Source organism: Hypanus sabinus, chromosome 28 (genome assembly GCF_030144855.1).
Source record: "Hypanus sabinus isolate sHypSab1 chromosome 28, sHypSab1.hap1, whole genome shotgun sequence".
Lineage (NCBI taxonomy): Eukaryota > Metazoa > Chordata > Chondrichthyes > Myliobatiformes > Dasyatidae > Hypanus > Hypanus sabinus.
In genome coordinates, this window is record NC_082733.1 from 29,338,992 (window position 1) to 29,352,747 (window position 13,756).

General features: G+C 43.0%; 1 protein-coding gene across 7 annotated transcripts in view; it reads right to left on the bottom strand.

Annotated features, from left to right (window-relative positions):
• Positions 1-445: 445 nt before the first annotated feature.
• LOC132382540 (serine/threonine-protein kinase Nek8-like) overlaps positions 446-13,756 on the bottom strand; it is a 117,335-nt gene continuing 104,024 nt past the window's right edge. For 5 of the 7 annotated variants that reach the window (XM_059952844.1, XM_059952845.1, XM_059952843.1 and 2 more), the window contains 2 exons: positions 12,029-12,148; positions 446-578 (listed from right to left, as the gene is read on the bottom strand). In XM_059952844.1, the coding sequence (XP_059808827.1) occupies positions 499-578; positions 12,029-12,148 (200 nt within the window). In that variant the 3' untranslated portion in view covers positions 446-498. Of the gene's footprint in view, positions 579-12,028; positions 12,149-13,756 lie in introns of those variants that run through there. The other 2 variants (XR_009508384.1, XR_009508383.1) reach the window with 1 other exon arrangement.

Consider the following 13,756-nt stretch of genomic DNA (forward strand, 5'->3'; position numbering starts at 1 on the left):
GTATCAGTTGGGTGAAGTAAAAGACCACACCAAGAAACTATAGAAGGGCCCTGAGTCGCACACAGCATTTTGACCTAAACCTTCTTGAGTTTCATTTGAACTTTAACCCCCTTGCTGAGTTGGTTCAGGTGCTTTATCACAAGCAATGCCCCAATAGGTGGGCAGCTGTCTCCTGACTCTCCAGGGTGGGTTTTGGGAACTTCAAAGAGAATTGTGGGGGGATGGTAGAAGAGAGAATGGGGCTAAAAGTCAAATCAACTCCTTTCATCTTATTTATTTGCATAGTCTCTCTTGAAAACAGGGTTACCATGGCAGCAAAGTCAGGAGTTTGTGTGCTTTAAGCTCCAGAAGCACACAACACACAACTCGTAACTATTTTGTTTAGTATTAGAACGTGCAGCACACAATTAAAAAAATCTTGTCGAATAAAAGCCGGGAGACAAGATTTTCTTGTTAGTGAATTTATTTTAAAACCTGCTCTACATTACAGTGCAGATTTTACTCTCTGGTTTGGTTGCGGCTTTGACTGCTTGCCCTCGTTCTGCCTGGATGCTGCTCCGGAACTGCTGACACTGCACCTTTGGGACAGAGAGAAACAGAAAGGAACGTGAGCCCTGTGAGTGTGCAACACAAACAATGCGGACTGCAGCATGCGCCACCTTGGAAGCCGAACGGTTGAAAGTCAGGGGTGGGCGGGGGTGATTTTATCCAACTCGTGCGAGGCCCATGAATACAGAATGCAGCCAAACAACCAATTGAAATAGAGCAATAAAATCTCAGGTATGAAATATTGGGTATAAATGAGAAGAAACTGCTCAAAAATGAGAAAATCTGAAGGCGCTGCAAATCAAGGCAGTACGCACAACATGCTGGAGTAACTCAGCAGGCCAGGCAGCAGCTGTGGAAAAGAGTAAACAGTCAATGTTTCGGGCTGAGATCCTTCATCGGGACTGATGGTCGACTGTTTACGCTTTTCGACAGCTGCTGCCTGGCCTGCTGAGTTCCTCCAGCATTTTGTGTGTATTGCTCAGAAGAATTTGCTCATTTCTTATTATTGCTGAAGACAGCCATGTCATTGATGGACACACAAAATGTCTTTTCACAATCTGGCAGCTACAATGATTCATGCAATGTCATGCACTCAGCCAGATAGCATACAATGGCCACTAGCCATTAGCAATAACATCAAACACATCCACTGATATCTCAGGCATATCTGATACTGACACCACATATTCGCACATCCAATATAAATATAACTCAGCAGTGGAACATTCCAGAAGTAGGAGCAACGGTAAGAACTCACAGGCGGTTGGGCTCTTGCTCCTGGAACTCACCATGTTGCCTAGCATTTTGATATTTCCAGGCACAGCCTGCAAAACTTGCACCCTTGGACAACCCGATCCCTCACCGATGTCACTAACTGAAAGGTCAAGACAGCGGGTGCTGTGTGCAGCTGTGGGAGGCTCCTGCTCTTCAGCGATCTCCCTCTCTCTCCTTCTCAATGGTGCGTGAGGGTTTGTTGTCAGACAAGCAAGGTGGCAGACTGCAACAACGAAACAGTGGGCTGTTGGTCTGCCCTCTCGTTGTGCAGGAGAAACCGCCTGTCTGAGATGTCAAGGCGTTGGTTGGACAGTTGTTTTTTATGGACTCTGGGAGTTTTACTATTGCTCGCACGGTGGGTGGTGAGGGGGGGGGGTTGATGCTTTTGCTGGAACGAGTGGGTGGAGGAGATGGGGAGGGTCGATTCTTTTGATGCTGCTTGTACATGGGAGGGGGAGGGGGCTTTGGGGTTTTAATGTTTTCTGTCATTATTTGTTTTTTTCTCTCTGTTTCGTGGATGTCTGCAAAGAGTAAAAATTTCAGGCTGTATACTGTATACATTCACTGAACCATTGAAGATCTGTCGCTCATTCAGAAAGGGGTGTTCTAGATAATAACAGCCAACATTTGCAAAGCAACAGGCATTTCTGACACAGTTTCTAGCACTCTTTTAGGAAACTGACCAAGTGGATTGGCCAAGGATATGCACTGTCACATGGGAGGTTCATTTGTAAAAAAAATGCAGGAAAGGTAGGGGCAGGTGGTCAATGTTGGTGAAATTTGTCTTTATTGGCCATCAGTAGACAGATGTGAGAACTGTTCTGTGACTGTATTCATCGCCATATATTCAGATTATTCATAAAAACAAGAATGCATAAGTGGATACAACTGGTAGCACAGTCACAGATGGATCCTTTCAACCCATTCTGTGCCCCACCCCACCCACCACCAGAAGTGGAGCCACAGGTTGGATAAGAGTAAGGATTACTGGCTCCTTTTCACATTGGAAGATAATAAACAAACTAGTATTAAATGGCATTTTAAGATACTGGAATGATCGTGACATGTGATGTTTGATAATCCGAAGATTTGAAGACAGAAAGAACGCTGATTAATTGTGACAAGGGCACGTCTCACATGGAGAATCAGCAGACTAAGCAAGTACTAGTAAAAACTTGATTTGCAAAATATGAACACACACCAGGCTCAAGGACAGCTGTTACAAGACTTTTGAGTGGACCTTTTGTACAATAAAGATAAACTCTGGATCTCAGTAAAGCACGTTATGGCCCTTACATTTTATTTGTTTATATGCACTTCACTTTCTTTGGAACTGAAACACCATATTTTGCATTTTGTTTTCTTTTCTTATGTAATACTTCAATGTACTTATGTAGGGAATGATCTGTCTGAATGGCATGGAAGCAAAAGCTTTTCACTGAATCTCAGTAGATGTGACAATAATAAACCAATCACCAACATGGAGATGGACTGTGTGAGGAAGAATACGGAAAAGAAACACATACCAAATATTAAAACTGATAGTAGAAAGGATGAGCGAGCAGGGGATTTTGATTTTGATTTAAAAGTATGGAAATATGTCAGTAGAGTTAATAGAGTAGGGGTCATTATTAGTGCTCAGAGCACAAATGCCACCCGTCCTGTTGTTTGTCCCATTTCCATCAATAGACAATAGACAATAGGTGCAGAAGTAGACCATTCGGCCCCTCGAGTCTGCACCGCCATTCTGAGATCATGGCTGATCATTCACTATCAATACCCAGTCCCTGCCTTGTCCCCATATCCCTTGATTCCCCTATCCATCAGATATCTATCCAGCTCCTTCTTGAAAGCATCCAGAGAATTGGCCTCCACCGTCTTCCGAGGCAGTGCATTCCACACCTCCACAACTCTCTGGGAGAAGAAGCTCTTCCTCAACTCTGTTTTAAATAACTGACCTCTTATTCTCAATCCATGCCCTCTGGTACTGGACTCTCCCAACATCTGGAACATATTTCCCGCCTCAATCCTATCAAATCCTTTAATTATCTTAAACGTTTCAATCAGATCCCCTCTCAATCTCCTCAATTCCAGCATGTACAAGCCCAATCTCTCTGCATAAGACAGCCCTGCCATCCCAGGAATCAACCTAGTGAATCTACGCTGCACTTCCTCAATTGCCAGAATGCCCTTCCTTAAACCTGGAGACCAAAACTGTACACAATATTCCAGGTGTGGTCTCACCAGGGCCCTGTACAAATGCAAAAGGACATCCTTGCTCTTGTACTCAATTCCCCTTGTAATAAAGGCCAACATTCCATTTGCCCTCTTCACTGCCTGTTGCACTTGCTCATTCACCTTCATTGACTGATGAACTAGGACTCCTAGGTCTCTTTGCATTTCTCCCTTACCTAACTCTACACCATTCAGACAATACCCTGCCCTCTTGTTCCTGCTTCCAAAGTGGATAACTTCACATTTATTCACATTGAATGACATCTGCCAAGTATCTGCCCACTCACCCAGCCTATCCAAGTCTCCCTGTATTCTCCTAACGTCCTCTTCGCATGTCACACTGCCACCCAGTTTAGTATCGTCAGCAAACTTGCTGATATAGTTCAATGCCCTCATCTAAATCGTTGACATAAATCAGGGAGGAGGCTCTGCAGCATTCGTACCAGGACTACCAAACTCAAAAACAAACAACACAAACACAAATCTGGAGGAGCTAAGCAGGCCAGGCAGCACTTATGGAAAAAGTACAGTTGGCGCTTCGGGCTGAGACCCTTCATCAGGACTGAAAAAAAATAGATGAGGAGTCAGAATAAGAAGGTGGTGGGAGGGGAGGAAGAACCACAAGGTGATAGGTGAAACTGGGAGGGGTGAAGTAAAGAGCTGGGAAGTTAATTGGTGAAAGAGATACAGGACTGGAGAAGGGGGAATCTGATAGGAGAGGACAGAAAGCTGTGGAAGAAAGAAATAGGCAGGAGCACCAGAGGGAGGTAATGGGCAGGTAAGGAGATATGGTGACAGAGGGAAATGGGAATGGGGAAAGGTGGGGGGGGGGCGTTTATTGGAAGTTAGAGAAATCAATGTTCATGCCATCAGGTTGGAGGCTACCCAGACGGAATATAAGGTGTTGCTCCTCCAACCTGAGTGTGGCTTCATTGTGACTGTAGAGGAGGCCATGGACTGACATGTTGGAATGGGAATGGGAAGTGGAATTAAAATGGGGGATCACCGGGAGCTCCTGCTATTTCTGGCGGACGGAGCGTAGGTGCTCAGCGAAGCGGTCCAGGTGAAGGCTAGACTCTTTACTCTCCCAAAGCAGTAAGGCTGATCAACACCTCCGCCCACTAACCCACCCCCACACCCCAATCACCACTACTTTACCATTACCTGTCAGTCAGCTTACGTACAGACACTCCTGTGCCTAGCGTCACTTCATGGACATACGATCAATCTATCTATTTATATTTATTGTGCTTTTTTATTACTATTATTGTGTATTTCATCTTCTGTGATTTTTTGCGCTGCATCAGATCTGGAGAAAGAATTATTTTGTTCTCCTTTACAGTTATGTACAGGAAATGACATTAAACAATCTTGAAATGCACTATGATAGTATTAATCCTATACAAATGCAGTTGCAATAAAAATCATGCTAATTTTGGTGCCATAGATTAGAATGGATATCAAGGGCACAAAGAAATTATCACCACTCCTCTTCCTCTTCCTCACTATTTAGGCCTAAATGCAGGAGATGAAACGGACTGTAACACACACAAAATGCTGGTGGAACACAGCAGGCCAGGCTGATGAAACACACTGTGTAACTTTTTAATTACCCTACCTCTATGACGGGATGCAAAGACTGGAATATTAACTAGAAGGTTTGTGTGTGTGTGCGTATGTCTGTTTCCAGCTCACCTTGATATATCTAGTGAGATAAAGATGTTTTTTTCAACATTACTCTAACATGCGGGAGGCTCCCTCTAGGACGAGACATGTGTAGCTCTCTCCTGCCAGCCTGTGGGCATATCAGGCATCCTCTCACCCCTTATCCAGTCCACAAGGTCTCCTCCTGACATTTATTTTATTCATCAAGGTTTCTAAGTTTTTCTTTACCTCTTCTCACCTGAAGACTCTCATGCCATCAGTTATGTGTTCCCTTCAAGTTGCCATGGAGATTGTCCCTTTAGGAGATGAAACCCATTTGTGCTTGCAGCGCATCAGCAATTGAGTTCAATCAAGCCTGGTCCTATCAGAAAAACACCCAGATCCTGTTCAGATCTTCCTTCTGAGTGTAAGTCACCCTGACACTCCGTCACACAGCTTTCTGACCTACCTTTCACCGTTACTAACAGAAACCCAGACTAGCACAAGCATAAAATGTAATGTTGCTTTAGTGCATCCAAGACAGGTCAAGTCCAATTTCTAGGCAATTGTTCATATTGTTTGAACTTACAGCACGGAGAGGGGCTAATGAAGGAAGGAGTGCAAGTCACTTACTTGGTTAGCATTCCAGATAAACCCTCTTCCCACCTTATCTCAGCCAATGAACGTAACGACATGACAGACACTGTCTGTTCAATCTCCTGCCATCTGGTACGAGATACTGAAACATCTTAGCCAAGACAGTAGACTGGTAAACAGCTTCTTCCTGAAGACTGTTGTGTACCCTCACTTGTCAGCTTCTACTCCTTCCCCTCCCCCCCACCTTCTTATTCTGGCTTCTTCTCTCTTCCTTCCAGTCCTGGTGAAGATCCTTGGCTCAAAAAGTCAGCTGTTAATTCCTCTCCATAGATACTACCTGACAGCCAAGATCCTCCAGAACTTTGGGAGTACTGACTTCTATGCATACATATGATTATATTAATCAGCCATGACTCCTTACAGCTCTGTGTACATCTCCTTGTAAAACTAGCTCACCTAATCCCATGTAATGATCCACATAGAAAATATACAGCATAATACAGGCCTTTCAGCCCACAATGCTGTGCCGCACATGTAATTACTTTAGAAATAACCTAGGGTTACCCTTAGCCCTCTATTTTTCTAAGCTCCATGTACCTATCCAGGAGTCTCTTAAAAGACCCTATTGTATCTGCCTCCACCACTGTTGCCGGCAGCCTGTTCCACGCACTCACCAAAAAATCCCTCCACTTCCTCATCCAGGTCATTTATAACAATTGTAAAGAGAAGGTGTCCCAGAAACAGATCCCTGAGGCACACCATTGGTCACCAACACCCATGCAGCATATGACCTGTCTACAACCACTCTTTGCCTTCTGTGAGCAAACCAATCCTGGATCCACAAAGCAAGGTCCCCTTGGATCTCATGCCTCCTTACTTTCTCAATAAGCCTTATATGGGGTACCTTATCAAATGCCTTGCTGAAATCCATATATATTACATCTACTGCTCTACCTTCATCAATGTGTCTAGTCACATACTCAAAAAATTCAATCAGGCTTGTAAGGCACGACCTGTCTTTGACAAAGCCATGTTGACTATTCCTAATCATATTATGCCTCTCCAAATGTTTACAAATCCTGCCTCTCAGGATCTTTTCCATCAACTTACCAACCACTGAAGTAAGACTCACTGGTCTATAACTTGCTAGGCTATCTCTACTCCCTTTCTTGAACAACATCACCAACCCTCCAATCCTCCGGAACCTCTCCCGTCCCCATTGATGATGCATATAAAACAATATTATGGATCCCACCTCTAACTCATTGTTTAATCTGATGACCCCGGGTTTTGGACTCATGCTTCTAGAGTCTTCAGCTTCCCTTTCGACCATTCCTGAAAATACCAGCCTCCCACTCAGCCATATGAGTTCTTTTTACTACTCCTGGAGTCCTTAGCCATCTTCCTGAGATTCCATGTCTTTCTCATGCCCATTCCTGTTAGCCTGCCTCTCAAACATTTCCAGGGTTCCCGGCTTGCTATTGGGTCACTCACTACCTCACTACAAGTCACTGCAATTAACAGGACTTAATCCTTCTTTCACAATCTTGGCTGTACATGGCTGATATTTTGGGGGGAAAGTTGAGGTAGAGCCTTCATCATAGCAGAACAACACAGCCTTGTGTGGTTATGTTGTATAGGGGGACTCATACACCCCACACAGAAATGGCATTTAATGATCTTTAAAAGCTGAAGAATGTAAAATAGGTAGGAGATTCCATCTGATTAAACAACAATTATTCAACAATTCAGGGTCTCTTGCCTGAAAGTTGGTTCCTGAAAGCACTTTATTCAAACCATTTGCAGATGTGTTAAGCAGAAGATTATGCGCTCATGGAGAGAGAGAGAGAGAGAGAAAGAAAGAAAATTCGGCTTTAGGGCCATCGACCAGAGAGTGGCCTACTCAAGGATGACATTAGCAGATGTGCTCCAATATCTGTCAGCACGAACCACTTCACCTGCAGTCAACGCCATTTCAAAGCCCACTGCCCTCACACAACCTGCAGCAGACAGACAGCAAAAACAAGTATGTCCCAAAGAGAAACCTTTAACATGATGTTGCTCTGCTTATGTTGCTTTCTGCGTTGCAAAGATCAAAGGATAGGTGGAGTGTAGGGTTTATCTAGAAGGCAAAATATTGCCAGAAATCCTGCTAAAACACAGAAGATTATCTCACCTCGTAAACAATTCTTGATTTAAAGTGAGTGAGTGAAGAATTATGGGATTGTTGGATGTTTTGTTTACACCTAAAGGGTGATGGGAGGATTTTGAACTCATTGACATAATGGAGGAAAAGCATCTGGATGAACACTGGGAACAGCACAATATTCAAGACTGTGGGTTAGGAAGTAGGTTGAGCATGAACAGTTTCTGGCTTGCATCATCAACATAATGGGCCAAATGGCCTCTTTCTGTTAATTTCAATGCTTACATTTAAATTGAGTCTTAACATTATGACTAAAATTGTGTTATCAACAGACGCCAATTGGCGCTGTATGAAAACAAACCTAAAATTAAAAATATCATTTGAGGCCCTCTATTCTTCATGGATATTTCATCCCAGCTGTCTACGTTGTATGTGCAATCCAGGGCAGTACGATATAGAGAGCAAGCTGTTGCCCATGCAGCAAGGTCCCCCTTTCCACACAGCTGATGAATCCAGGGACCAATACATTTTGGCCCCAGCGGCATCATAGGAGTTGCCAGTCACCATTGAACTCAACATAGGACTCCAGCTCCAGATTTTTCCTCGGCACCACAATCTTAATGAATGGCAGAGCGGGCATGAGGAGTTGAATGGCCCTCTCATTTTTCTAGCTCTTATGTTTCCCATTATGTTCCGTTGCCGTCATGAGCTGACATTACCTCTGGTGGAAGGTCAGCTTATTTGGGTAATTTAACAGCACTCCCAGGACACACAACAAAGCATCAGCGGCCGGAAGCCTGTGAAAAATTAACACTTTTGGAAGTCACCAATTTTGGCCAGCGTAACTAGTCTGGGGAGGAGCAAGCATCTCCGTTTAATCGCTGCAGGTGCAGGGGTACATCAGGCCTGAAAAACAACAGCACTACTGATCTTCCATTCAGTACTTCCTTTCATGCAGACTCTGAGGAATAGGAACATTTAACACAGCAAAATCACCTAATTATAATACAGTTGGGAACTTAATGATCCTCATACGCTCAGTGTCAACGGTCTCCAATTGTGTGATGCAGGCTGGCCACTGTAGGTGCGCCAAGCATTCTGTACATGGGGTAGGCATGGAGATTCTTGTACCAATACGTTGAGCAGTACATACAGTACATGCTGGGAGCATACGCTGCCTGTACCACATAGTTAACCCTTTCAAAGTGGTTTAATACTATGGGCTTAGCCTGGTGGTGGTGGTGGTGAGGAACTGGGGATCAGTTCCCACCACCTATTAAAGCTCCCAACGGCGTGCATCCCAAATAGCCTCCGACAACTAAGTCCAGCTGCTAGCTTTCAAGTGGGGCTTTAGCTACTAAGCCCATTGGAACCGTTTCTACTGACAGGAGAAGGGGCAAAAGCAGGTTACTGGCGCCTTAAAACTAGTCACTTCGGGCAAATAGGGCTCGTCAGCCATTGTTGGTAGCTAATCTAAGAGGAGGAGAACTCTAATCACAAACCACTGCTGCCTTGTGGCTATATCCACGCGTGTGGAAGGCTTTGGGAGTAAACGCCAAGGAAAAATCCAGAGCTGCAGTCCTACGTTGAGTTCAACATTGACTGGCAACTCCTATGACAGCTCTGGTGCTAAACTGTGCTGCACTGGCTTGCAAATCATATACACAGGTAGGACACAACTACCATGATCGAGCCTGACCAATGGTGGACCACGGTGATCTTTTACCTCAGCTCCACTATCTGGCGCTAATCCACATCCCTGGCTTTTCTTAATATTCAAAAAACAAATCTATTGATCTTTGACTCAATTATAGTCAGCGAATGACTCCCCAGAGCACCCTTGCGTACAAAGTTTCACCACCCTTATGGTGATAAACTTTCTTCCCATTTCAGTATTGAATGGCTGACCCCACTTCGAGTCTGTTCTCTTTGATTCTGTTCACCACAGTCAGAAGCGATAACAACCCAACATTTACCTAGAGACGCCCTATAAGAATTTTGTGTTTCAAAGTTTAAAGTAAATTTATTTATCAAAGTACATATATGTCACCATATACAACCCTGAGAATCATTTTCTTAAAGACATACTCAATAAATCCATAATTATAACCATTATTTAATCAGTGATAGACCACACCAACTTGGGTGTTCAACCAGTGTGCAACAGTAGCCGATATTCTTAATGTTGTCTCACCAGGGCCTATTATAATTAGGGAAAGACAACTCTACTAGTATTTAAGTTCTTTTTTTTAAATTTAGAGATACAGCTTGGAATAGGCCATTCCAGCCCTTTCAGCCATGCCACTCCAGCGATCCCCAATCCAATCCTAGTCTAATCAGAGGGACAATTTACAAGAACCAATTAACTTATCAACCGGTACGTCTTTGGACTGAGGGTGGAAACTGGAGCAACAGGGGAAAACCCAAGCATACCATGGGGATGATATACAGACCCTTACAGATGACAGCAGAACTGAACTCCAATTTCCAGTGCCCTGACCTGTAACAGAATCTCGCCCACCGTTGTGCCCTATAATTATTCTATAATTAGGATCAACACACCATTTACCTTCCTAATTGCTTGCAGAACCTGCAGGTTAATTTCCAGTACTTCATCAGCAAGGATTTTCAGGTCTGTCTCAGCACCAACACCATTAAAAACAAAATTTTTTACCTACATTTTTCATCTATAATATCCTTGCTCATTTAATCCTGACTGAAGCCTTACACCATATGACACATGATCCTCTCGTCCAATCACTGAAATAGTTGCAGTGGTGCCACAATGGGTCCATACTGTTGTCTCCAGAACATGGTCAGAGCTTGGGGCAGTTACTTAATTTGTCTAATACTATGAAAACAACTACAAGAGTTGAGGAGATTTGCTATGTCACCAATGACTAGCAAATTTCTACAGATGTACCATGGAGAGCATTCTGATTGGTTGCATCATCATGGTATGAAGCCTTCAATGCACAGGATCAAAAAAAGCTGCAGAGGGTTGTATAGTTAGCCAACTTCATCATGGATACTCCCCACCATCGAGGTCATCTTCAAAGAGGCAATACCTCAAGAAGAGGTACTCTCTATCCAGAATATCCCCTCTTCTCATGACCATCAGAGAAGAGGTACAAGAGCCTGAAGACTCACACTCAATGTTTCAGGAACAGTTTCTTCTCCTCAGTCATTAGATTTCAGAATGAATGTATCCATGAACACCACCTCATTATTTTGCTCTCTTGCTTATTGTAACCTGCAGTAATTTTTTGATGTATTGCACTGTACTACTGCTTCAAAAACAACAAATTTCATGAAACACGTCAGTGACAATAAATCTGATTCTGTTAAACGTGTATCAAAAATTCAGACTGTTTAAAACTTATATCATTGAGAGCCTCTCTTCAGCATTAATCGAAGTAAATGGTTCTTGCATTTTGTCCATCCAATTAGTGGGAGAAACAGCTAGCTTTGGTAATAATATACAGTTTCTAGTCAATTGATTATTTTAAGGGCTATAATTCAGGAGAACAGATCTGACAATATTTTCTACATAGAATCCTTCCAATTGTACTTCTCAATGTCCTTTATTGCTTGCATTCATCGCCTCAATGTAGTTATTTACTTACTTTATTTATTGAGATACAGTGCAGAATTGGCCTTTCAAACCATGCTGCCGAGCAAACTCCTGGTTTAATCCTGGCCTAATCGTGCGCCAATTTCCAATAACCAATTAACCTAACAACTGGTATGGCTTTGGACTGTGGGCGGAAACTGGAACACCTAGAGGAAACTCACGCAGTCTCAGGGAGAACGTACAAACTCCTTACAGGCAGTGGCAGAAATTGAAGCTGGGTCACCAGTACTGTAAAGTGTTGTGCTAACCACTATGCCTCCACGCCAGCCATTACTACAGGCTTGATAGTAAATGAAAAGAATTTATTGTGGACTCACAATTAGTCCACAATTTCCCTTCCATTACATTAGGCCAGAAAGTTTGGAAGCGTTCCTTTATGACAATTCCCCATCCCGGGGGAGGCACTCGAGGTGGCGGGGTTAGTCCACAATACAGGTAAAAGTGCTCACCTTCAGCAGATGCTCCTGTAGTTGTTGCATTACGTCGTGGTTTTCTTTGAGGAGCTGTTTCTGCTCTTTCAGCTCCTTGTACAGCTTGTCTATCTCTGTCTGAAGTCTGGCTTCCCGCTCCTATCAAAAAGTACAGATGTTTATGAGGTTTATGATGTTTATGAGCTTTAACCATGTGCTGCACAGCCAATCCCAGATCCAGTCTTAATGAAAACGTATAGAGTCATAGAGCAGCACAGCACAGAAGCAGGTCCTTTGGCTCATCTAGTTAGTGCCAAACTGTTATTTTGCTTAGTCCCATTGACCTGCACCCGGACCACAGCCCTCTATACCTCTCCCATCCTTGCACTTACCCAAACTTATCTTAAGTATTCTGTAAGATTGGATAATTAGTCTGTGAAGATTAAGTAATTCTGATACTGCCGCAGCTTTGAGTGCAAGACCTTATGACAATAAGACATAAGACCAGAATTGAGCTAATTGGCCCATTAAGTCTGCTAAAGAAATTCCTCCCCATTTCTGTTCTTAAGGGATATCCTTCTATTCTCAGCAAAAATTTTCCAACAAAGTCACTAGGTGAATTAACTTCCATCCTTCTGTTTGTGTTCCTCATGGGAACAAGCACCTTCCTGGAATTTATCCTCAAATGACCATTTTTCATAACAATGTTGAGGGAGTTAGTTATGCACTTCAACAGGGGGTTTAGCCATTCCCAAGTAATCACCAGTGTCACTATCTATCAAGTGCTGGTAAATGAATGAATGAATGAAATTTTATTTCAATCAGTACAAACATAACATAAAGCATCATTTTCAATGATGATTTCATGAGAGAAAATTACAACAAAAAACAAAAAAATGGGATTAGTGTAAATAACTTCTCAGTAAATGGGCCTTTTCCTATGCTGCATGTTTTCATGTGTCGTCTAGTCAAAGCATGACTGATCTTGGCACCCAAATTGTTGTGAAAATTAAAAGACAACGTCAAGTTCATCATCATAGGGACAAATCCATGTATATACACAGGTGCAAAGAAAATCCCAGGCACATAGCATCAGATAAGCAGCATTCACAAGGAAAACAAAAATTAATCATGAATTATACATATTTTTAGGTGGATTGAATTATTTAGTTTGTACCATGGGTTGAATCTGGGAGACTGTGGCATGTTTTATATAGCAAACAGAATTGGTAAGTACAGGAATAGGCCCTCTGGGCCACAATCTCTGTGACAATCATGGTGTCATATTAATCTAATCCCATCTGCTTGCAGATGGTCTATATCTCTCAATTCACAGCCTGTTCATGTGCCTCACAAAAAGCCTTTTTAAATGTTGTTATCATATCTGCTTCCATCATGGCCCCTGACAGAATGTTCAAAGCACCTACCACTCTCTGTGTAAAGATTTTGCCTTGTAAATATCCTTTAGACTTTTCCCCTCTCACCTTAAACCTCTGACATTTGACCCTATGAAAAATGCTCCCTATGTCACTTATTATTTTACATATATTTCTGTCAGGTCGCCTCTTAAAATCCATCTTAAACAATCCCAGTTTGTCCAATGTCTCCTTATAGAAAATACTGTCTAATCCATGCAACGTCCTGGTGACCTCCATTGCACCTCTCCAAAGCCTCCATTTCCTTGAGGTTATGCAGAGACCAGAACTACACACATTGCTCCAAACAAGCTTTTATACAACTGCAACGTGACTTTTATACCCAATGCCT